This window comes from Aplidium turbinatum, chromosome 4 (assembly GCF_918807975.1).
Source record: "Aplidium turbinatum chromosome 4, kaAplTurb1.1, whole genome shotgun sequence".
NCBI classification, from domain to species: Eukaryota; Metazoa; Chordata; class Ascidiacea; order Aplousobranchia; family Polyclinidae; genus Aplidium; species Aplidium turbinatum.
The window spans coordinates 26,943,482-26,967,597 of NC_137475.1; the positions used below are offsets into that span (position 1 = coordinate 26,943,482).

A 24,116-nucleotide genomic window follows, 5' to 3' on the forward strand; every position below is an offset into this window, starting at 1 on the left:
GCATCTTCAGGTGGCCATGCATGCACGTAATTTTGCTGATTTCATTCATGTAATGATTTGTGTTTGAGAAAATAGAGCGTGCACCGTTAAGCGAGAGCCTAAAACCAAGCCAAATTCCATTTAATAGGATACACTGCGTTAAATTTCAATAATAATCCGGTGTTACTTGGCTTTCGCCAAACCCATGTATCGAAACAACTCATTAACTTATATTTCAACGACTAGAAAATCGTCAATCAAAATATTATATACATACTTGAAGTAACGTTTCGGATGAAAATCTTTTGACCCTTCAAGAATTTTATTTTTAATTATTTTTATATAAAAACATGCCTTGTGTGGCCAAAGTGAGGATTTTGATAAATATTTCTATTATAAAACTTCTCACTTTGGCCAAACAAAGTACGTTTTTATATAATAATAATTTGTACAAACAAATCGATGGCGTAGCTATGGGGTCTCCACTAGCCCCTACCATTTCTATTTTTTTTTTCTAGCACGCATTGAAACTAAAACTCTTGAAGAATCAAAAAATTTTCATCCGAAACTTTACTTCAGGTACGGTATGTACATAATATTTTTGATTGACGATGATTTGTGTTCAACTTTTCTTAATGTCCTAAATTCTCAACATAAAAATATAAAATTCAACTTGGTATATCAAACCGGAAACCTCGCTATTTTACGACAGAGCTGAATACATAAGCTACAAAAGAAATCAGGCAACAACTACTTAAGAGTACAGAGGAATAGTTACAAAATACAACAAATTTAACCTACTTACAAAGCCATCGTACCTGATCTCTTACTTCAGCAGCTTTGATTCCTTGTTGCACCACGGGATGGTCTTTGCTATCCATTGTTTGGAATCCGCGATAAGCATCAATTACACTGCGTTTTTGCTTTTGATATTGAATCTACAAAATCGTCATTCTTTGAGACAAAATCATATTCTTGAACAGCGATTCTCAACCGGGGGTCTGCGAAGCGTTTTTAGTGGATCCGTGGAAGTTTTCAAACTTGCAGGACGATTGCGATTGATAAATCACGACATTTAAAAATTGGTTGTGTTTTATTTGTGCAGTTGTGCACACTACAGTACAGTATTGCAGTGATTCTTAAACTGTTCGATGCGACGGCCTGGTGCGCCGTTTAAAATTTCAAAGGGCGTCGCACGAAATCCCAATTAAAAAATTCATATACCAGAGTTCAATCTTTTTATAAGGCTGTGTTTTGTTTAAATTAATTCTATTGAGAATCAGATTATTGATCAATACTTCATTCAGAAATGAAATGTAATTTTAAAAATGCCTTAGTCCAAAACTCCAAAGTTTCCAAATTTGAAATAGAACTGAATTACTTTTAAAACGAAGATTGTTGCGTGTCCTGAAATCTGTGACATTCCAAAGTGGACTTCGACACTTTTTTCGTCTTAAAATTTTGCAACAACGTTTAGGTGACTACCAAAAGTACTTTTTCGAGGCTAACTCCAATTGTGCAAAATGTGACTAAGGCACTTTAAAAACTACACTCTTTAAATGCAAATACACTCTTCAAAATTTCAGGCTAGTAAAAAATAATGTAAAGGAGATTCAAGATGGAAATTGCAACAACGTAACTTAATCTACGTAATCTTTTTTTTCTGATGTGTTTCTTCGATCTACTACATCTCATCACTCTTAGTAGGTTTGAAATGCAAACGTTAGCAGTTTATTAGCATTCACACTTTTGTCATGACCGTGATTACAACGAAATTTTGATTACAAAAAAAAAGAAGTTCTTTGTAAAGGTTGCAAAATTGTATTTTTCTTCAGAACTTCTGAAATATTTGTTTCCGTTAAGAGGCGCGACATACTAAAACTTCAGATAACATTTTTGAGGGGTCTGTAGTTTCTTTGAGGGTGCCAAAAGGGGTCCGCCAATACAAAAAGGTTGAGAACCACTCTTCTTGAAGTTTCGTGCTTTCAAAACATCATACGATCAATAGTTTGAAAAAGTGCAGTGCCACCACATGCGAAAGAAAATTCCACACAGTGAATGTATTTTATGACCCACAGTGATAGAGATCAGTATATAGTACAACCGCTTTAATTTTCAATAAACCCATACGAGATAGTTAAATCACAAAATAGAGAAAAATTGCGTTACCGCTGTGATGCCTAACATATTTAAATTGATTTTACACACGCAACGAATTTGAAGACTTTAACTTACATCACTGGCTATTTTAGCATTTTCCTTTGCTCTTATAAACTCTGGGGCATCTCCAGGAAGATCATGATGTTGCATCATTTCTTCAGCGTACTTTGTGTACACTGCCTGTAACAATCGTAAAATAAACGAGTTATTGTTAGGCTACTATTATTGACATGTATCAGACAACAGATTCAAACATACTTTTAAATAACAAGTCAAAAGCTTTACATGTAATAAAAACGTGAACTGTTAAGGCTGTTAGGCTATTAACCCGCGTGACGCGACAATTCATCGAAAGACAATTTATCTAACGACAATTCATCGAAACGATAGTTCATCGAACCGACTGTTTATCGAAACTACAGTTCATCGACCGACTGTTTATCGAAACGACAGTTTATCGAACGACGAAGCACATATGCAATGAAATACTCAGGGGTTAGGGGCTAGGAGTGAGGGGTTAGGGGCTAGGAGTTAGGGGTTAGATTTTAGGTTAGGGGTTAGGTTTTCGATTAACTGTCGTTCGATAAATTGTCGTTCGGTGAACAGTCGTTTCGATAAACTGTCGTTTCGATAAACAGTCGTTCGATCAATTGTCGTTCGATAAACTGTCGTTCGATCAATAGTCGTTCGATAAACTGTCGTTCGATAAATTGTCGTAGTACCATTAACCCGGACTTTAATTAAGGCTGTTAACCCAAATTTTTTTTTAGTTATTAGCCCAAATTTGAATTAAAATCAAACTTCAAATCGTAAGAACGATCGAGTTTGAGTTCATTTAATTCCTTATTGGAGAGGAAACAGAAGCATTTCCAATCTGCACCACGAATACTACTATAGCCTATAGCCTTGGAACAGTAATTCCAAGACTAAAAATGAATTCGATGAGAATATATGATGTTTTCAAAATCTTTCAGAGACTTTTAGTTTCAAATACATTGTTTTAGCCTCATATACATAGCCTACGTTGCATTAGTCCTGTCTAATTACAGATGCAACACAGACGCCTAGAAACAGCGAATGACTACACAGTCATGGAAAAAGCTGTTCCCATTTTGCGTGTCATTAAATAGTATTCTCGAGCAGCGTCGAACCGATGTCCTTCCGAGTGTCACACAGAAATTTACACCACTCGGCCACTCAGTCGAAGAAATGTTATTTTATTTGAAGATATGTGATAGCTTACCGAACTTGCTAATTCAGTGGCCTTCTTGTGTTGTTTATGTTCAGGATAACTAATAGCAGGGTCAACCGGTCCCTTGCCAACAATCTCTTCTTTATATTGTTTCTTGTATGGATGTGGTGATGCGGACCTTTGAGCAGAGATGGCATGCGTAAGCTCCTGTGCATCTGTAAGAGTAACAGTTGCTTTATTTTAAAACTGCGGTGTTATTTAACCAAAGGTTACACGCAGAATGTTGATCTCCGCTTCTAGAATACCACATTCAACGTCTACTATATGTGATTGGGTCTGATAAACTTAGTTTTCTAAAGACGTCTTATCATACATAAAAGTTTATCAAATGGTTACTTCTTAGAGAAGTAAATGATCATCTAGAAAAAACTGACTGGATTCTTTGCAAATGGGCATATCGTTTTATATCACAAAGAAAAAAATCTTAAAAACCCAAATTTCAAAATTTAAAAGTGGCTGGTGACACAAAAATCAAAAAGAAGGTACCACATTTTTTGCCACATGGGAGGTTTAACTCCCATCCCACTACAGCAACGTTGCAAGTACGGTACGGAAAATCACTATTCCTCACAATAAAGCTTGCAACGTTTTACGTCGTGTTCAGCAACTCAATTTTTTATTTTTAAATTTTGCTGACTCTTCGGAAATTATTTTTTAAGTGTCATCGCGTTTTCAACTTTCAGTTTTTCAGTTTGTTTGGTTTCATTTCTGACCATCACAACGAAAAAAACAATATATGACAAACATAGCAGAGGTCTAGAAAAAGGTAGAAACTTTATGTCCAAAAATACTTGGTCTCCATTATATCAATAGGGTGTGATTTTGTGGTGTGGATTGCAGGATGCCGGTGACCTGAAGAACAATGTTTCCCAAAAAAGATAAATCTTATCCCACAAAAGTTATTTTAATTTTACCATCAACTGCAATTATTTTGGAATGCAGTCAACTAACTCATGTTTATATGTTCAAATTTCCTAGCTATCACACTTAACAATTTAGATCTAAATTCACTTGTATATGACATGGCTTTATACTGTAAATACACTGTGTCAGATAATTTAAAAAAAATGTTCCAGTAGGCTACTCAAGGTACATATGATTCTAAATATACTTTGTCTAAATGTTCAATATTTGCTTTCTCCGAGTTTTTTCTCCCTCTCCTCCCCTCAAGTTATGATTCTATTTACGTCAATAAATTGTTACTTAAGATTAGTTGCCAAGTAGGCTAAATCGCCTCAGCCTGTATAAAATCTTAGCAATAAAGTATCACAAGTTATTAAATTTTTACTAAAGTGACTAATTTTCACGTTTCAATAAAGTTTCACTGCAGTTATCGCCAACCTGAACCGACGTTGACGTCTTTGAAGAATTGCTTGGATTTCTCAGCGTACAACTTTTTGCTTTGCCAAGGTCTCAGTTCTTTCGATAAAGCCATTTCGGGGGTTTTTGATATTTTTGAATGGTTTCTTCCTTTACTTTTTTCGAAGCTTTCTTTATATTTAACCTACAATCCGTGAAAAAGATAATACAGTATACTAATATAAAAGAAGGAATGTAGCCTATAAAGAAAAGTATTTTACCAAGAATAGTACAACCACTTAAAAACTGAAATGAATTGTTTCGTTTTGAGGAAGTACCTTTTTCATCTGTTTGAAAAAGGGAACTATTACCTAATTGACTACACTTTCTCTGTGGATGTCTTTTCTAAAGCTTGATTTTGGCAATTTTGCAGGCAACCAACAAGCTATTGTGAAAGTAACGATTAAGTAATCTTATTCATATCGTTCCATCGAGATGAAAAAAGGACAGCACATTCTGCAGCACTTGCTCACTTCACCTCAATCAATCTCCTATAGTTCTTTGACTAAACAACAAATTCAGTTTGCAATTACAGAAAAGGTTTAGATTCGAAAGTATAGCCTAGCACAAATCAACCGAAAAACGACACATCGCAATTGTTAGGTATCATCCGCTCACATCCGATCTTGCGTCCTCCAGTTTCTGCAATTCCCGATAATGCTCGGTATCGGTGGGCAGGAACTTATTCTGAACCTTCGTCTTCTCAAATTCCTCTTTGTAACTTGTCTAAACAAACATTTTAACAAGCATTTGACAAATAGCCTACATTGTAGGTCTGCAATCTTCAACAAGCATTTTTATAAAACGAAAATTACAAAAAAAAACGATATTGATGAACCACCATCTCTTTACCATCGTCAAATTTTGTACTACAACAAAGTCTAAAGTTTTATTCGAGGCTTTGTAGCACATAATGACTATATCAGATGAACTCAGTAAGCCCGCACAAGTTTGTTTCAAGGTTGTTTTTTTTCATACAGTATTTACGAGTGCAGAAAAGCCGCATTCACACAATCTGTAATAAATTCATATGCTGAGAATTTTGTAATTTTGCATTTCTGAATAAAACAATATCGTTTATTGCAGTGATGGCGCAATTTATTTCCACATTTCCTATTTCAATAACAGCTTTCAAATATGCATATTTCTTGAAAAAGTTGCTTCTAAGCTGACAAAGATATTTCCTGCTTGAGCATTTCAGCACTAGTCGCAAATGAATTTTACGCCCAGTCATGTTATTCAGCGTCAATCCTGAAAAAGTCTGCACCGATAGCTTAGTGGAATCTCGAATAAAAAAATAGCAAATTTATACAGCATCTCTGACTGGCAATTTGTGATGACTTCTGAAAAATCATCAAGCAGTCGTTTTTAATGACTATTTTGTGACTCCCAATACCGATAGGTTAAAAAGTATACCAACATTATAAGTAACTTTTTGAACACCTAGTAGGCTACTGTCTCTCGGCAGCCTACACTACTGTGTCGCGGCACATCGACTGCAACGCACACGCAAGCCCATAAGTAGATTAACATAAAACAATAAAATCATCAACAAATGTATAAAACAAAAGAGGCTCTTCAAAAGAATCCATATTCTTGCACTTGTGTTGATTAAGTTGATGATTTGTATGAATCATCAACTTACTCAAAATCTTTCACCATCGGACGTTAGTTTTGAAACAACAAACTCGACAAAACGAGTCTAGATTAGCAGGCTAACCGAGAACAGTGATTATGTCGTCACATTGACCTGCGAAAAACTGTGACCAGAAATAAATTTTTTCTTTATTTTGAAAAATGTACAACACATCACTTACATCGCACGTTGCTTTCCTGACATCACTGGCTGCTTCATAACTTGGAGTGATATGAACGGGATAGTAAATGTTTTGTTTATCGTATTCCCAGTCTTCTTTGTAAGCTTTCTGCAAACAGCTCATCATAAAGAAATAAAGATAGCTATTCGCAACCAATTTTGTGTTAAGTGACTATAAGTTCCATGATAATAGTTTTAATAATGAGTAATAACAAACGGTTTTAATAATGAGTAATAACACTTTTGATGCCCTTCTGAATAAGTAAATGACTTCTGTGTGTGAGATTGACGAGCTTTGATAAGACTATATCTTCTATCATGTGTCCAAACTGGCTTTTAACTTGCAATGATATTGCCTTAGAGATTTCTCAGTTTCAAAGTGGCCATATCGATATAAACTATAAACTGAGGTTTATAAATCTACTTTCAACTTCTGAAGAAGTTAACATAAGATTGAAGTGATTTTAATTATTTTATTCTGTCATATATTGCAAAATTACAACGAAGTGTTACCAAGTTATCACTGTATCACTTACCTCATCACGAGAAGTAGCTTTAGCTCTCTGCACAACTGGATGATCTTGAGGATCCATTCGTTGGTAACCCTGGAAGTCTGAGATTGCCTTTGTTTTTTGCACCTTGTAATTTTTCTGTAGGAAACATAACCGTCAAAATTTCAAGGAAAGTAATGTGAGTTGTTGGATGTTACTATATTTTGGTAAACTATTATTTGGAGTTGTACCCTCCCTGTCATCAGTGATTGCATATCAAAGCAACATACATAGACTACTTTCAAAGATTAGAAAATCTTAGTAGGCTACTTTGTAACCTAAAGTATGAATGCATATTGAAACGATAAGTACACATTTGTTGTGGCCGGGATTTATAAACTTGCTCACAAGTTCACAAAACTTCACCCAACGCAGTAAAGCGCATTCGAAGCTTTTTGCTTCCGGATCACATTGAAATAGATTTCTAGCAGTGGCGGCTGGTCATAAGGGACTGCGGGACTGCAGCCCCTCCAACATTTTGTGCATATGTGAATAATAATACATATAGATAGTTTTGTCATGTTTTTTTTTACTTTATTTTGCTTAAAGAATTAAAAAATTCTTAATATTAATTTTTTTTGTAATAATTTTTTTTTTGTAACAAAAAAATTAATTGGCAACCCTTGGTCTGCAAATTTTGCAGGTCCGGTTTTGCTTGTTCTTTTTTTATGACGTAGTTTTTCAGAAAAAAGTTTTCTAGCATCACTGAACAAGCGCTGTGGGGACTGCAAATAGAACAGGCCCTGGTCAAGGATTCCGACTTTGGTTCTCGTAAATCTTTAGGGTAAGCGTGTGGAAGCTATCGGTGATTAGGTAAAGGGATCGTAGGTTACTTTACTTGATCTGTGTTTTGAGAAGTCACTGAGACAGACTGGTTTTGATGTGAAGTAAGCCAATTACTGTAATTATTTTAATCATTTCAGACTAGTAGAAGCATGTCTTGTAGAAGCATGTCATGTTCACGCTTGTCTTGAAAAGAATTATTGGGCTGTGATATTTTCAAGTAAGACTTATCGGTAGGCATGATTTAGATGTTAGGCCTAACTGTAGCCATTTTAAGGCATCTTATGTAGAGGTAAAAGGGTTATATAGTATAGCCTATAGTAAATCTAGGACACCACTGAAAAACTTTTGTTTTAAATAATTAGATGTGTGAAGTTCTAGTCTACTTGGCTTAGCACAAAGTTGCATACTTACATTATTGTATTGAGTTCTAGAGCTACACATGATTTAGTTTAGTTCATGTATAGTTTGAGGATCTTAATTTTTAATGAAGAATATTTAACACTAGAACGGCCGAAAAAAAAGTATACCTCCAACGGCCGCTGGTGTCGAAATCGACACTTTTCACAAAAACTTTGTTTTTCTCCAAAATTACCAGTAAGAGTTTGTTTTATTTTACAGTGATAAAATCATCTGAAGCACTTATTACTTTTGTCACCTATTTGCGCTGTTTATTTTTTGGTTTTAGACGAAAATTATGATGTAGGCTACCAGGTATTGATCAGTTCGAAGCTTGACTGTATCTGTATCTTGACTCTGTACGATGATCTAAAAATTCAACAGAGCGAAAAAACAATTACCATAAAAATAGCACAAAGTTTTCTTATTCAGGAGAAAAAAAATCAGACAAACCAAAAAACACTTTACGCAATGCAGCCTTTGAACTTTGTGACTTTCCAGTCACCATTATCACACTTCCCACTTTTCGACAGTGGCGGCAAATGGTAACTGTATTGTTTTTGCAATAATGTCAGAACATTTTCTGCGTTTTCTAAATTGTCGTCCCTGCTCTTCTTCTCTCTGCAGTGTCGACTTTGGTTTCAGCACATGAGCAGTTCTCAAGCTCTCAACATGGAGGACAAAATCACGTCGGCTGATGCTGCTGTCGGAACTTTTTCTAAAAATAATCCAAGAGTTCAAATCTGCAATATCTAGCATATTTGTCCAAGTTGCTGCAAGTCTTGCTGCAAGTGTGGTGCATTTTTTGCCATTTGGTCAAACATATCAACTGCTACATTGTTCTCGCTATAAAAATGAATCACAGAGAGTTTATTTTCCTCTGTTGCATCAATATTGAGGCTGTCATACATAGTAGAAAGGACATTTGCATTTTTGTTGCACTCATAGTTTACAAGCATGCAGCTGTTCGCTGAATTGTAGAAGAGTTTACTGGAAAATCTTTCTACTCCACCCTTGGTCATCTCCTTTGCCCGTCCTTTACTGTTAGCTCGAACAGTTCCAACAATGGTTATATTTCTTTCCTGTAGCAAACCAGCAAGATTCACCCTACTAAAGAAGTTAACTGTTGTGACGTGGTACCGGCCTTGTCTGTGTAAATTGGTAGTGATCCTGATCACTACATCCTCGGGGAGAAGCCTTCCATTTCGTTGCTTTCTTTCAATAGCTCTGAGGTACGATAAGTAGGCCTACGGTACGGTATTGCATACGTATTTGGAATGAACCTCGGCTAACACCCAGAATTTCATGCCAAACTTGTCTGGTTTGTTTGGCATGAACACGATAAAAGGACATCTGTTTTTCATTGGAAATAGCTGTTCGTCGATTGGCAGGCTCCAATCCGAAATATAACTGTTGATGCAATAAGCAACAAATCCTTTCAGTGGCTCTCGAATATGAATAAACTTATCTGTTGCAAATTGCTGATAGATTTGTGAAAGGTATTTGTAAACTCAGTAGGATGACCTAAAATCAAGCCGAGCGTTGGGCAAACCCATTAGTGCCCGCGCGTCCTTACAAGGACGTGAAAAGTGGATATTTTAGATTCCGAATTGCTTTCTTCAGATTGCTAATTTTTTTCAACTTTTTTTTTCATCGGTTAGAATAAAATTATAGCTATAAAAACAGCGCAAGAGCATTTTCGTAAATAAGTTTTAGTGTTCACTATGCAACGTTCAATGTGGACCTTTTGTGAAATATGGAGCCAGCACATGGTACACGAACTGTGACCTGCAAAATCAAGGTATGTAAAATTGTTTTTAATCAACTTTGTGTTTTGATAAATCTATTAATATGTATAGCTATGTGCCCAAAGCGAAATATTTTATTTTTCTCTTATTATTTTTTCTGAATATAAGTTAGAAGTTAGGTGAGTCCTTGTAGGGACGCTTGGGCACTGGCGCGGACGCTTTGTGCCAACTGTAGACATACGTATTGGCAGGTTCGCCTAATGCTATAAGATTTCGTATGTTTTCAGTTTTGGGCAAAAACGAACGTTATTTGTAACGCGCTGATATTCAATTTGCAAAACTGGGCGTTTTAGTTGGGGTAGTAGGTTAGGTTAGGTCATCACTTTTGTATGCGGACGGTGGTGCTTTAGAATCAAGGAGTAGATGCTTTCACTGTTTTTGTACTGTAAATTGAGGTCGTGTTATAAATGTTCATGTATCTTTAATTTATCTTTATTTTTAAAAGAAATTCATGTATAATTAAATTTTTGCACTTTTTATAGGAAAATTCGTTTCACTGTTCAAGAAATTTTGGAAGAGGCTCCACCCAAGGAGCCCACAGGTATTATAATTTGTCCTTCTGATGAATCCGGCAACGTGAACGATGAGGACAGTGCAAATGAAGATGAGGGTGTCAAAAACGTTAACAATGTTGGAAAAGGAATCCTGAACCAGAAAGGCGAAATAGTGATTCATCACAATGAAGATAGGCTACTCAGGACATGGATTTTGTTAAAGATAAGGAGAGGCCCACATTTGATAACGATGAGACAGAGCCGCTACCCGGACCATCCAAAGCCAACCCATTGCGTTGGAACCCAAGAAGAAATGTAAAGAAAGTACACAAGAAAGTGGGTCAACGCCGTTGCGTTACATGACCTGGAAAAAGAATTATTTTACAACAAACCTGCCAAGAGACAGTTTACAGAATTACGGTACCCAAACTAATTAGAAAGTCACACTGGTAACTAAAAAAAGGAAAAGCCGTCCTTGAAAACTGTGTTTCCTAACTCATCATCAAGTAAAGAAGAGTTAACAGAAGAAAAGATATCACCTGTATGGGTCTGAAACAAAGATAGGATCCAGTCTGCAGCCAAAAATCAACTGAGGAAAAAATTCCTCCTTTTCCTGAAGGTGAGAAGCCATGATAATTTACCCCATGATCCTGATAATGTGAAAACGCCGTATGATGTGATGAAACTCTTCATCTCTGATTGATGGTTATGTGAACAGAGTAGTGAGAGAGACCCAGAGGTAGCAGCACAACAAAACCAATTGGCCTTCCAGTCAAAGGTGGATAATTCCTTAATAAGAGCAAGTCATGTAATAATGTTTATGGCAAGATACATCACCCCTTTCACACGCAGGATGTATTGGGAGAGGAGAGATGATACAAGCAATGTAATGGCAAGAAGAGCCATGTCAAATAATCTTTTTGGTGAGGTAGTGCGCTATAGACATTTTTCCAACTTAAACCACCTTAAAGACGACCCATTTACCCATTTTGGAAAGTTGCCCTTCTTTTCGAGACTTTGAATGAGACAGCAGACAAATTTGTTGAGTACGCAGCTGTAGACGAATCAATGATCTATTATTTTGGTCCCCCACCCTCTCAAGTAATTCATAAAGGGAAAACCAACAAGATTCGGGTTTAAAATTTGGTCTATGTGCATCTCCTCTGGAGAGCTAATCCAATGTGTCCCCTATGCTAGAGCAAAAACAAACATCTTTAAGTATGGATTGAGTCAGGGTCCTGACGTTGTTTATGGCCTTGTGGAAAGTTCTCGACTGATTCCTGGATCAAAGGTTGTGTGCGACAATCCTTTCAAGAACCTGGATTTCATAGATCTTTTGTCTAAGAAAGGGATAGGTGTTTTGGGGACAATGAGGTAAAATTGAATGAACAATCTATCTTTACAATAAAAAAGAGACCGATGATATGAAGGGAGATATGAAGCAACTTTACCTTGGAGATGATCAAACCATTGTTGTGTGGAAAGACTTTTGAACACGGTACTGTCTTTCAGTTATAGTAGGTAATCAATTTATCAAATTTTAGATACTCTCGTGATTCAATAAAGAAACTGGACGTGGATCAGCCTTACTTACTCAAGGTCTGCAATAACAACATGGGATATGTGGACCTGCTGGACAATCTCAGTTTCTGTCATTCCATCCGCTCAAGAAACCGCAACTGGTACAGGGGTGTGTACAATTGGATTCTAAATATCACTATGATGCAAGCTTGGAGGTTTTATAGAAAATTTGGTACAATCACAGAAGAGAGAGATATGGAAAAGATTAGCTTCCTTGACGTTATCCGATCAGGTGTAGCAGTGCCGGTCTTAGGGTATTGCGGGCCCTGTGCGGAATATGTTTTGCGGGCCCCAAGGACAATGATCCAATTCAGTAACGTATTTAGAAACAGGAGGGGGGTGTTGACGCCTGACGGCGTGCTCGCTGAAGGCGTCACCCAGCGGCGGGGGGCCTGGGGGGCCTCCCCCAGAAAATTTTGAAAAAGTACTTTGAATTTGGTGCATTCTGAGAGCATGTTCAACAAAAATTTGGGTATGAATATTATGCTGTCCGGTGGCATAGCAAAAGGATAAGATCATGTTTTCTTGGGCATTTTTCGGAAATAAAGCTAAGTCTCTATGTTTTCTTGTTGCTAATTCCTGGCTGAGATATTTGAATGTTTGGTATTGGCAAAACTAGCTCTTTTAATGTAGTTTCGTTTAAAATTAGACAAACTTTGTTTTAGAGACATAGGTTGATCGCTTTTTTGCCAGATTATTACAGTTTTATTATTGGTTAATTTTGTCTTTGGTTGATCAAAAAACGATCTTATTCCGGTAAGCCACTAACTTTTATGCTTTAAAAAAGTTAACCCAAAGTTTAGAAAATGTAAATAGACGTCATACATCTCAATGAGTGTCAGACAAAAAGCTTTAAGACAGTGAACTTACTTCATTTCTGATATATTCAAATTTTATATAACGAACCACTGTAATCAGCTATATATAAAAGGTAAAGGTCAGTACAATTTTTCACAGAGATGTGGATATTGCAGTGTTTCCATGGACTGTACGAGTTAGCTGCAGACTACTATGGATACTAAACAGTTGTAGAGCATTATAGATCCTATACCATACTAATTTAGTGTTGATTAGAAAGCACAAAACACTGAAAGCATAATTTTCAATATCGTGACATTACACGCGTTCCAGGGTGGGGGGGGGGGGTGTAACTCCCAAACCCCCACTTGGCTATGCTACTGATCCAATTTGATTTAAGAAAATCGGTTTACTTTTACTTGATTGCATAAATATGCATACAAAGCATGAATGAAAATACATCAAAAACACAATGCTCAACTTTCAAGAAATGTGTGCATATTGTTTTATGGGAATATGTAAGCATGAAATATATCAATATTTCATGCTTAACAAACAAAAGAAACAAACCCAACCAAATGTACCTGTGCAGTGTGCAGCAACCAGCAAGGACTCCTTATTATGCTTAATTTGGTCGGAATCCATCTGAACTCAGAAGTAGGTAGCCTACCTAGATTGAAGTTGTTTGAAATGCTTGCAAAATGTCCAGCAGGTTCACTTTAGAAAAAGTTTTTACTAAAACTGCTGGCTGCCAAACTCAAAGTAACCCTGCAACTGAAGATGGGCAATATTCTCTGTCAGAGTCAGTTTCTATACAGTGGCAGAGCAGCATTTAATGAAATTGTTTGCCTCATTCCTGCAAATGCAAGTTAAAACATAATCAAGCAGGCTAGAAATGGATTCGTACATGAAACTAAGCCACAACAGGCAAGGCAACAAGGGGAAATTTTGAAGACGAGTGAAGGTGTTATTATTGAAGACATCATGCATCAAGTATGTAAACCATGCAATCATGCATCTTAATACTTTGCGGTGAAATACCTCATGTTATACAAACATATTGAAAAATAAATACAGCTAAATCAATCCAAGGAAAAAAGCACATTGAGATGTATATCTCAATAAGTTAAATATGAAGTCATAATAAAAAAAAATAAAAACCACTGCACTTGCTATTTGCATGCCACATCTAGTAGCTCAGAGTAAAGACATGTTGTAAAACAATTTTAAGGTTATGGTATAGCGCACACTAAGCATGTCATGTAGTTCATTAGGGCTATATAGTGAATGATGTAAAATACATGCAAAAATGCTATGGCCAGGGCCGTTTGAGAAAATATTTATCTGGGATTTCTTATCACCAACACCAAATTTAACTGACTAGACATTTTGTACGCACACTAGCTCTTCGAGCAAAGACTTGGCGTTTAGGTCATTTGGGTAAAAATTAGCCAGCACATCACATTTAGAGGAAGAGCATTTCTGCTATTGATCTAACATCATTGCAAGCAACTGGAGTTTGAATAAGGCAAAGCTGACCTCAGAATTTAGTGGAATTAATCTGTTACCACCAGTAGTGACATCATTTAAGATGTTGTCAAAGAAGTAGATTCACTGGTGTCATTACTGCATTTACTGCAACTAGTATATTTTAAAAACTTAGAAATTGAAGAATGCTTTGTATAATTGCTCAACAACTCTTTTTTTAAATCCTTTTTTTCTTTGCTCCACTTTTACAATGACCAGGTATAGCTAATGGATAAATCACTAATGGTACTCTATTGTTGAGTTCAACAACCTTTGCTGGTACAAAAATTACATTGGTATATCATCAATCAATCACAGGATTATTACTATTCAGTGAAAAAAATCCAAACCATGAATAAGTGTACTATGTAGCCTACTGCACAAACTGTATCTAAATACAATAACAAGTATGTTAAGATTTAAAAATTGTTTAGGTTGGGTACTACAGAGTAATCAACTTGAAACAATTTGAAAAGATCCGGCCCCTTAAAATGTTATTTTTCAACCCATGGAATAACACTGACATTTTAGTACTGTACTGGAAGTAACATGCATCTAAACACAGTTGCCACAAGACTGAAAATTTTGGTTTCTGTTGTCACTGAGCAATGTTAATCATTTGGTACATGGCGTTTTGAAAAAACCTGGACCCCTCAATATTAGATTTTAAAACTTACATGCATAGCCTAGGGCATAATAAAGATAGTTTAATACTGGAAGTAACATGCATTTAAATTTTCACAAGAGTGAAGTTTCCTGAATTCATAGAATATTAAGTGATTTGATACATAGTGTTTTAAAAATCCGGGCCCTTTAAATGATTAGTTTTAAAACTACATATCATATTTATGGCATAATAACAATGGTTTTGTATAGAAAGTAACATGTATTCTATTTAAATGCAATTGCCACAAAACAAAATTCTGTTGTCACACTGCAATGTTAACTATTTGGTACATGGTGAAATGTCGTGAGGGGCCTAAAAGCATGTAAAGGTGGCCCGACGCGACAATCTCAGCACTTGCCTCAACCTAAAGCCGCAACTGACTTCAAGGATACGGGTACTTGCTTGGGAATCGAATTGAATTTTTTCCATTGGACATGACAAAAATTACTGCATTTTCTGAGTAAATTGCGGGCCCCCTAATTTGCGGGCCCTGTGCGATCGCACGGTTCGCACACCCCAAAGACCGGCACTGGGTGTAGAAATGACAATTATGATCTGAAAGGAATTTGTAATATTATCTGTTTAGATCGAGTTTCGTTTGTTCGTTTCTCAATAAATCTATTGAAAAAGCGATGCATTTATATTAGAAATTCATTTTAACGCATCTTAGAGCAGTAGTATTGCTTTTTACGACTTCAAAAATTCCATTACCGGAAAATTATAATTTCGTTTATTTTACATCAAGCCTTCGTACGAATGCCCAAGCGTCCATAGAGGGACGTACCATTTTCTGCATTCCTGGTACAGATATCAGAACATTTTTTTTTGAATATTCATATTCAACCCATAAGGACCTTACATGAAACTTTTTGTAAAAACATTCCGACTAGAACGATGACCGGGCACTAATGGGTTAACATGAGAAACGCTATATGTAAGTGTGAAAACTATTGAATTAGTTTTTTTCACACAGAAAGTCTTTTATACTTTACAAATCTTATTAAATTTGTAAGAGGTGTCGATTTCGACACCTCGGCCGTTGGAGGTATATCTGCACATTGTAGATAACATAAAAAGATTTTTTAGAAAAATAATACTGAACTATAAAGTGTAAGCATAGTTAGGAAGCTACTGAAAGTTTGAAAACGTTGCGATAACAATTAAGGCCCAAAATAGTGAACTAGATTTCTAAAAGTGTCGATTTCGACACCTCGGCCGTTCTAGTGTTAAAGTATAAGAGTTTTACGAATAAAATCGGTGTCCGGTACAGGTTTATAGTTATTTATATTAGGTTACTGGTTGATGCAGCCCCGCCCCCCCATGTTTTAAGACCACGAGCCGCCACTGATTTCTAGTGAAATGGTGAACTGGTGTACTACAGTATTTCAATGCTGTAACAGCTTTCAAGAACCAACGGCTCCTAAGCTATATTGCATCGTGGAAGAATTTTAACTGTTTCCAGTGCAGCAGAAGCAAAACAAATACTTCTCTTTCCTAAAAAGGCTTTTAATTTGTATAGCTTGTGCAACTGCATTTGTTCCCAAACCTAAATAAACCAACAGCGGTATCACGAGATCAGTGTCAGACTGGTTTCTCTACTATAACCCTAATGATCAGCGGTTACTTCATGAAGTTGAAAAACACACGGTCGTTAAAATTATTAAAGCACGTTAACCATAGCCATAGGTGGCCGATGATAGAGAAAATGGTTTTGGCATGACATCATTTCTGCTTCATAACTTTTCATCAACTCCATTCAAAACGTTTCTTGGGATAACTAAGGCAGAAGCTTGTTCAACACCTCTTTTATTACAACGCTGGAAAGTTCCCCAATAGCTCAGAAATATGTCATAGGCCTACGATGTACAAGCGCAATGAAAACTCTGTAAAACAAAGTAAGTCTAAGTCACTTCAGTAATCCTGTATACTTACGTCGCTTAATGTAGCAACAGATTTAGCACGAACAAATTCCGGAGCATCTGTTGAAATTGTATACTTTGATTTTGCTTTGTCTGCTTCTTTGTTATATTCCACCTGAAATTTCAATATTTGTAGATTATTATAAACTACTTTTTACGTTTTTAATAGCTGCATATTGTTACAATTACAAACACTTTGTACAAACAATTGTCGTACAAATGATCAAACAACTAAAAAAGTTGTTTGGAGTGAACCCAAATCCATTTGATTTACAACAGACCTTGCTGGCAAATCCTACAGCTTTTCTGGCTTGTTGCAGCTCCGGGTAGTTGATGATGTCAGCAGGTCCAGATTTGCCGATGATGTCTTTTTTAAAATCAGCTTTATACCATTTGTCTGAAGTCATCTTGGCTGTCTGCGGGTGGTGAACACACAAAAATAAAGTAGGCTAATGGCTTGTTAAACAAATGGCTAGCTTTTGCAAAGATAGATACTCCTACGAAGAATACTTAAAACTTCCGTTAAAAATATTTACAGTTTCACAAATATTCTAAGTAGGTCCTAACAGAAATACTCATAGGCTTTAAGTTCACAAACATATTATTTTGGTAAACTGTTTTTACTTTCAAAGAAATTACACACCTCTTTGTAATGTTTAGTGAAATTTGGTGTCTTATACTTTATGTCCACTTTTAAACTAATTGGCCATCAACCAGCTAAGGTTTGTACCATAACATAGTGCAGCGTAGGGTGACCATTTTTCGGGTGTTCACTTTTTTTCAGCTGGCTTCAAACACACACTAGGTTTGCAGTTTGCACAACAGCTGTTCATATTTCATCAAAATAAACTGATGTGGTATGACATAAAGATTTACTGTGTAAATCAAGTATGTATCTGAAATTTTCTAAAAATTGTGAACACCCAAAAAAATAATCACCATACCCAACTGATGGAAATACTGTACTGAAATAGTCTCATAGAGTTTTACAAAATATTTGTAGTTAAATGATAATGGCAAAATATCGCTTTTGCCCGGTTTTTAGAAGCAACAAAATGTTGGCAAGATCTTTCCCATTCCTGTCACGTAGGCCTACAATTTGCTACAAAGACCCTATTTTAATTCCAAATCTTGTGACGGTAGCAACAGCAAGCAACATTCTTCATTAAAACTGACTAAAACTACAAAGATACGTGTATTATCTTCAAGGGCTACCTTGATAGCTTGAGCAATCAAGGGTACAGGCACAACCAGATTGTATTTCTCCCACAGTTTTCGAGCTTCGGCAGTGTAAGCTTGCTGTTGAAATAAAAAGAAATGCATTACCAGTAGACTCATTTCGAAATTAATAACATCGTCAACCTGGAGTGGCGAAAAGGTAGATGCTCGAAAGCTCCAGAACCACAAACGTAGACAAAAACTTTAAAATTATTATTGATTTATAAAGACATCTTAGAAAACCTTCAACAAAACAAATTTACAAATTAGCAGCAAAAATTTTGATTTTACCCAATCAAAAGTAATTTGGCCCGATTGCCAACCACTGCCCGGTAAGCATTAAAATCAAATTAAATAAAAACTTAAATGTTCAATATTGATCAACTTTTCTGCTCATTTGACAAAGAAATCTTTCTACAAAATTGTCTAAAGTGACTTACATAATTTGTGGCATTTCTCAAAGATTTAGATCTTTGCATGTCGGCATCCAAACCAACAGATGTGAACCCCAAAACTTTATTTCGTTCGTATGCGGCTTTGTATTCATTCTGGTATGACAGTAACACAAAACATTGGTAAACGACTGCAGGATTTTGGATAATAATCGTAAATAAATACATCATCCTAGTGTAGTTTGGATTGTTGCTCGTGATGATAATAACATTTGAGGTCTAAACGGAAAAAGCAAGATCGAAAAAAAAAATTTAACAAAGTCGTTATTTCTCTCAGATGAATAAACTTACGTCACTACGTATTTTTAGATTTTCTTGAATCTTTTTGTAGAAATCGGTTTGCGTGGTGTCAAAGTGTACGTTCTGGAGAGTCTTCATCCCTTCAGCTTTGTAACTTTTCTAACATTGTACGCGAGTCAGTCAGAAAGTGATAAGCTCAATTCAATTTGCTCCATTTATACTTGTATAGCTACTTTTTCAGGCATTTTGGCATTTATAGTATAAAAACTTGTTCATATATAAACAACGCTTGATAAACACACAATCCATTGGTCGCTGTGCCTGGAATATAATAGCGTGACCTGCGGCGGCGCCTCAAACGCAAAAAGAATTGCTTACCCTACAGTAAATGTTTTTCCCTGAACTGTTTTCTGTAAAATAGTATACGTACATCACTAGCGTTACGTTGAGCTGATGTCATGGCTTCGTATATAGGAGTGAGCGTCGCTGGGAAGCAGATGTAGTTTTTGTCGTATTCCCAATCCTCTTTGTACTTTTTCTGCAAAAATTAATTGATAAAAACTTGTTATTATCCGTTAAAAGGTCGCAGCCAGACAATCTCATCACGGGCGTAATCACTCATGGTGGAAAATAAAAATGAAGCTGTAGCCTACATATACCTAAATAATTTTGTGCTGCATGCTTTTAGAGGTTAGAATAATATTTAAAATACCAATCGTTCATGGATGGCACTGGTCTTAGGGAAGTGGACACCGTTTCATAAATAGAGCACTTGCATGAGACTTGTGTGTGCATCCAACAGTATGGTGTACTGCATACTTAATAGCGCAAGTTGTGAACCTAATGTGTGTTTTCACATTATATATTCAAACATCATTTCCGCTTAAAACAGATTGCGCATCAACATGGGTTATCTGTTTCCATGAGTCACGACTTTTAGCTAGCTTGCCCAGTGTCGTCAAATTGAGTCCGGTCCATGCCTGGATGTTGTCATATCATCGCCTTGGTTGTCTGCTTCTTTTTCTATTTCCGTTAACTTTACCTTCCATGCAGATTTTGCTAACTCCGTATTTTGATGTTTTAGTACAACCGAACAGTTTTACAATTTTTGATTTTTTGTTACTGCAAGTGGGTGTAGCTTCGTTATAACAATAAGCTTTGTTTGCTTCGTTGTTCACAATAAGCATAAAAAAACTGAAAATTAACTTGATTTATTAATCATTTTCTAGTCACACTGACATCTGATAATTGCGATGCCTTGATACTCCGTTGCACATCTAAATGGTCCTCGATTGGGATCTGCTGAAATCCTTTGAACTTTTTTTGTATTTCTCCCAAATCTTTTCGGTACTCATTCTGAAATCAACAAATATTTAAAACCAAATCATTCACAAATTAAAAATCTAATTTTTGATGTAATTTCAAACTGTTAGTCGCTTCCCTGGGGTCTGCAGACCATCTTAGGCTCAGGAAGAAAAGTTTGTTTGATTAGAATAGAGTTTAATTACGAAGGGTGGCTCTAAATGAGAAAAACAAAGAACTTACGTGCCAAACTAAAATTGTGTTTAGTTTCGAATAACTATCAATATAGTATAAGTACAGTAGTAGGCTCTGCTATGTGTTTGAGAACATTAAATTTGCAGCGCATTTTGTGTTCTGAGATTCTCTTGCATTTCAAGCTGACACTTAAATGGTAAAAATAAAGTTAAAATGAAACAAAATTTCGTTTCGAATTAAACTTTTTAGCAAAGAACTGCGTATGAAAGGCATATCGAAGTAAAACGAAATTCCTTGACCAATATCAGTTTATTCATCAAAAACCTAGCAGAACGAGAGTAACACATTCCGGTGTAAAGCAACAACTAAAATATCAGACGGCTACCGTACTTTAACGCCTTTCCCAGGGAGACAACGAAACGACCATATACTATAGGGCCAGCACAAAATTTGATGAATCAAATAAGTATTTTCGCACATATCATTGAGCCAGGCAAAAAGTCGCCAAGAAAGAAGGATCCGAAGGGGGGTCTGTGACGTTCTAAATTAGCACTGGGCATACCCCAAAACATTTTGAAAAGAATACCGTAAAAGTTTGCAATTTGAGAGTAATTTCAGCCTAAGATAATAGTAAAACTCTGTCAAGTAATGCTGTAACATAAGGTAAAATGTTTATTCAAAATTTTTCGGAGGGGTGGTGCAATGGCATCCTTTGATACCCCTGACTACGCCCCTGTATAGGGCTATAGGCCTATAGCCTACGGTCTACAGTACAAGTCAGTATTGCACGCCATCCTGTAATAATGCAGTGTTGAAACACAGTAATCACATAGGCTAGTCAAAAAAAAAACATCATGCAAAAACACGCTCAAAATCGTCATAGCATTAAAGCTGAAATGTTTAATGTTTAAACTAAATTTTAGATTATGAAAAATCAAAGCGGCAAACTGTTTGGAGTAAAGCAACTCTAAAAGATGTAAGCTAAACTCTATTGAAATGCTAACAAGATAAGTTTCAAGAGGAAGTAAATTTACTTCATTGCAACCCCGGACACACACAAGATAAAAAATACTCTAAAACCATAAGACACAAAAGTAAACGTCCCCTAGGCAGTCTTGGGCAACTATTTTTTTTTAGCTTTTTGAAATTAGATTTAAAATTATAATGGAGCTATTGAAGTTTTACAAATTTGCCAAAAATTAGAGCTACTTAAGTTTTCACAGATTAAAGTAGAATTTAAACTAGATTAGAAATAGCTTGACGTAGTTGTCACATATCTTTTTCTATTTGGATAAAAACACCAAAATGGCAAATGTGGATCAAATACAGCACCTAAACCACATGCCGTACCCCATACGTCATTATAGGCGTTGTAATGTCAATGAATTAATGAATCAATCGAGTTTGTTAATGACTTTGCCACTTTTAAGCCATGAAATGACAGCATGACACTTTAATCTTAAATTGATTGTTTTCCTTGCATGAGGTTGATAAGAGCACAGTTTCCTTTCATTTACTGAAAAATACTGTTGGATAAACTAGAATTTTTATGAAAACTGGAGATTAGATCTACAATTAAAGTAAACAAGGTTTAACCAAATTAGATTAGAATTACCGACGTTTCGCTCTAATTCATCGAAACATACAAATACAATTATCTAGAATTCTAGTCCAACTCTGCCCCATATTGCGCCAGCCAATCGGCAAAAACATGCTGTCTATAGGCTGGGAAAAAAGCAAGCGGCTATGTCACCTTTCCCGCAGCTCTGTGCAATGAAGCGTGACGTGTAAAACAATCACTCTGGCTCAGTGGACGTGAAGCAACTGAAGCATCTCTCAGGGGGGCGCAAGCTCTACAACAATTTCAATTTTTTGAATACTTTCAACCATTGAATAACCTCATTCTACCATTGAATGCTCTCAACCATTGAATAACCTCATTCTACCACTGAATACTCTCAACCTTAAGCTTCAAGGGAAAAACATCAACATAATTAAGCATCATGACATCATTCGAACTTTTATAGCCAAACTCGACTTCTGGAAGAGTCGAATTGAACAAGGAAATCCAGCGAGCTTCAGTAACTTGGATTCTGCTCTCAAAGATGGTAACTTTGAGTCTGAGTTGAAGAAACAAATATAAATCCACCTTAATGGATTGAAAGCGGAGTTCATCAAGTACTTTCCAGATCTGGATGAGAAGCGTGAAACCTGGAAGTTCATCAGAAATCCGTTTCAATGCGAAGTAGTTAATATTTTCGAAGAAGGACAAGAGGAGTTTCTTGAGATGAAGTTCAACTCCACAGCTAAAGAAGACTTCGAAGAACTGGAACTTGAATCGTTCTGGGCCAATTACCTTCCTGTTTACCCTCTTATCGCAACTCGGGCTTTTCGAATTCTAACAATGTTTGGATCCACGTACAGTATCTTTGTGAAGCTGCATTTTCTGCTCTCGTTCCTATCAAGACCAAGTACAGAAACAGGCTGAGAGTTGAAGGAGACTTACGTTGTTCACTCTCTGGAGTTAAACCTCGCATTAAAAATCTAGTCGCTAAGAAGCAGTGCCAAGTATCTCACTGATGTGTACAATAAACAGACAAAAATGCAAATTTTTGGTATGATACTGATTTAAAATCTAGGGAGCCGCGAGGCACATGACCATTATTGAAGGGGGGCTTGATAGAAAAAAGGGTTAAGAACCACTGCTCTGGCTGCTTCATTTATAACTTGTTTAGCAGTTGAAAATTGAATGAGGCTTTTAGAATTGGCAATTGAATTGAATTTAGCAGTTGGTAGAATTTTCGGAAAAACGTCGAATCAACGTTAAAAAAACAAGAAACTGACTGTTATATTTTATTCAAGTTACTTTATAATATAAACAGGCCAAGTGATATAATGATGAGCCACTTATTAATGGGCTATGTTACAGCACGTAAGCTATGGCACTTGAAAGAATTGCTGGTAGTGTGTTGGTCACAACGGTAAACCATAATCTCTTCGTGGGAAAATTGTAACATAAATTTCCCGGATCCGTTCGTCTGTATGCAATGACCGAAAGAAACAGTCTTCTGAAAACGTCTATTCAAGAATTGTATTTCTGTAAAAATAGCCCCATGTGTTACTGTGTTGGTGTGAAAGCAAAATGCTGTTGGTCTACAATTCTGATAGATTTGAAATTTCTTCCTGCGTCTGTATCTTTATAATAATAAGTGAAAATTATTGTCTTATTTACTGTAATAAGAAGGCTAAGTAGGTTTCCATTTGTAGCCTTATTTGCTTCTTTGCTTGTGAAAACAATGTATCACTCGTGGCGTACTTAGCCTACACTGCATATAAATCAACTGGAGTAGGCAAATAAGAATTGTTAAAGGGAAATAACTTTAAGAATGCCATTCACCAAGCTTGTTTATTTAGCCAAAATAAACAAACTTGGAATAACAATATAGATCAGGGGTCATCAAACTACGGCCCGCGGGCCGGAACCGGCCCACGAACTGATTTCATCCGGCCCGCCACGTACCGTACTGCGGAAATTACAGCTGCGCTACAATTCTGTAGGCTACATGCGCTTTTCTTGGCATTAGCAACCGTTGCTTTGCCTTTTTGTGTAATAAAA

The 24,116-nt window shown here is 36.2% G+C and overlaps 1 protein-coding gene across 1 annotated transcript in view; it reads right to left on the reverse strand.

Moving 5' to 3' along the window:
- LOC145769023 (uncharacterized) overlaps nucleotides 1–24,116 on the reverse strand; it is a 169,802-nt gene that overhangs the window by 135,837 nt on the left and 9,849 nt on the right. Inside the window, exons 4-18 of the mRNA XM_082580621.1 lie at nucleotides 22,464–22,898; nucleotides 20,243–20,359; nucleotides 19,434–19,541; nucleotides 19,055–19,162; nucleotides 18,752–18,859; nucleotides 18,309–18,392; nucleotides 17,375–17,509; nucleotides 17,107–17,208; nucleotides 7,099–7,216; nucleotides 6,568–6,671; nucleotides 5,369–5,476; nucleotides 4,733–4,895; nucleotides 3,383–3,546; nucleotides 2,215–2,319; nucleotides 798–917 (exon numbers count right to left, since the gene is read on the reverse strand). Coding sequence (XP_082436747.1) covers nucleotides 798–917; nucleotides 2,215–2,319; nucleotides 3,383–3,546; nucleotides 4,733–4,895; nucleotides 5,369–5,476; nucleotides 6,568–6,671; nucleotides 7,099–7,216; nucleotides 17,107–17,208; nucleotides 17,375–17,509; nucleotides 18,309–18,392; nucleotides 18,752–18,859; nucleotides 19,055–19,162; nucleotides 19,434–19,541; nucleotides 20,243–20,359; nucleotides 22,464–22,898 — 2,079 coding nt within the window. The remainder of the gene's footprint in view (nucleotides 1–797; nucleotides 918–2,214; nucleotides 2,320–3,382; nucleotides 3,547–4,732; nucleotides 4,896–5,368; nucleotides 5,477–6,567; nucleotides 6,672–7,098; nucleotides 7,217–17,106; nucleotides 17,209–17,374; nucleotides 17,510–18,308; nucleotides 18,393–18,751; nucleotides 18,860–19,054; nucleotides 19,163–19,433; nucleotides 19,542–20,242; nucleotides 20,360–22,463; nucleotides 22,899–24,116) is intronic.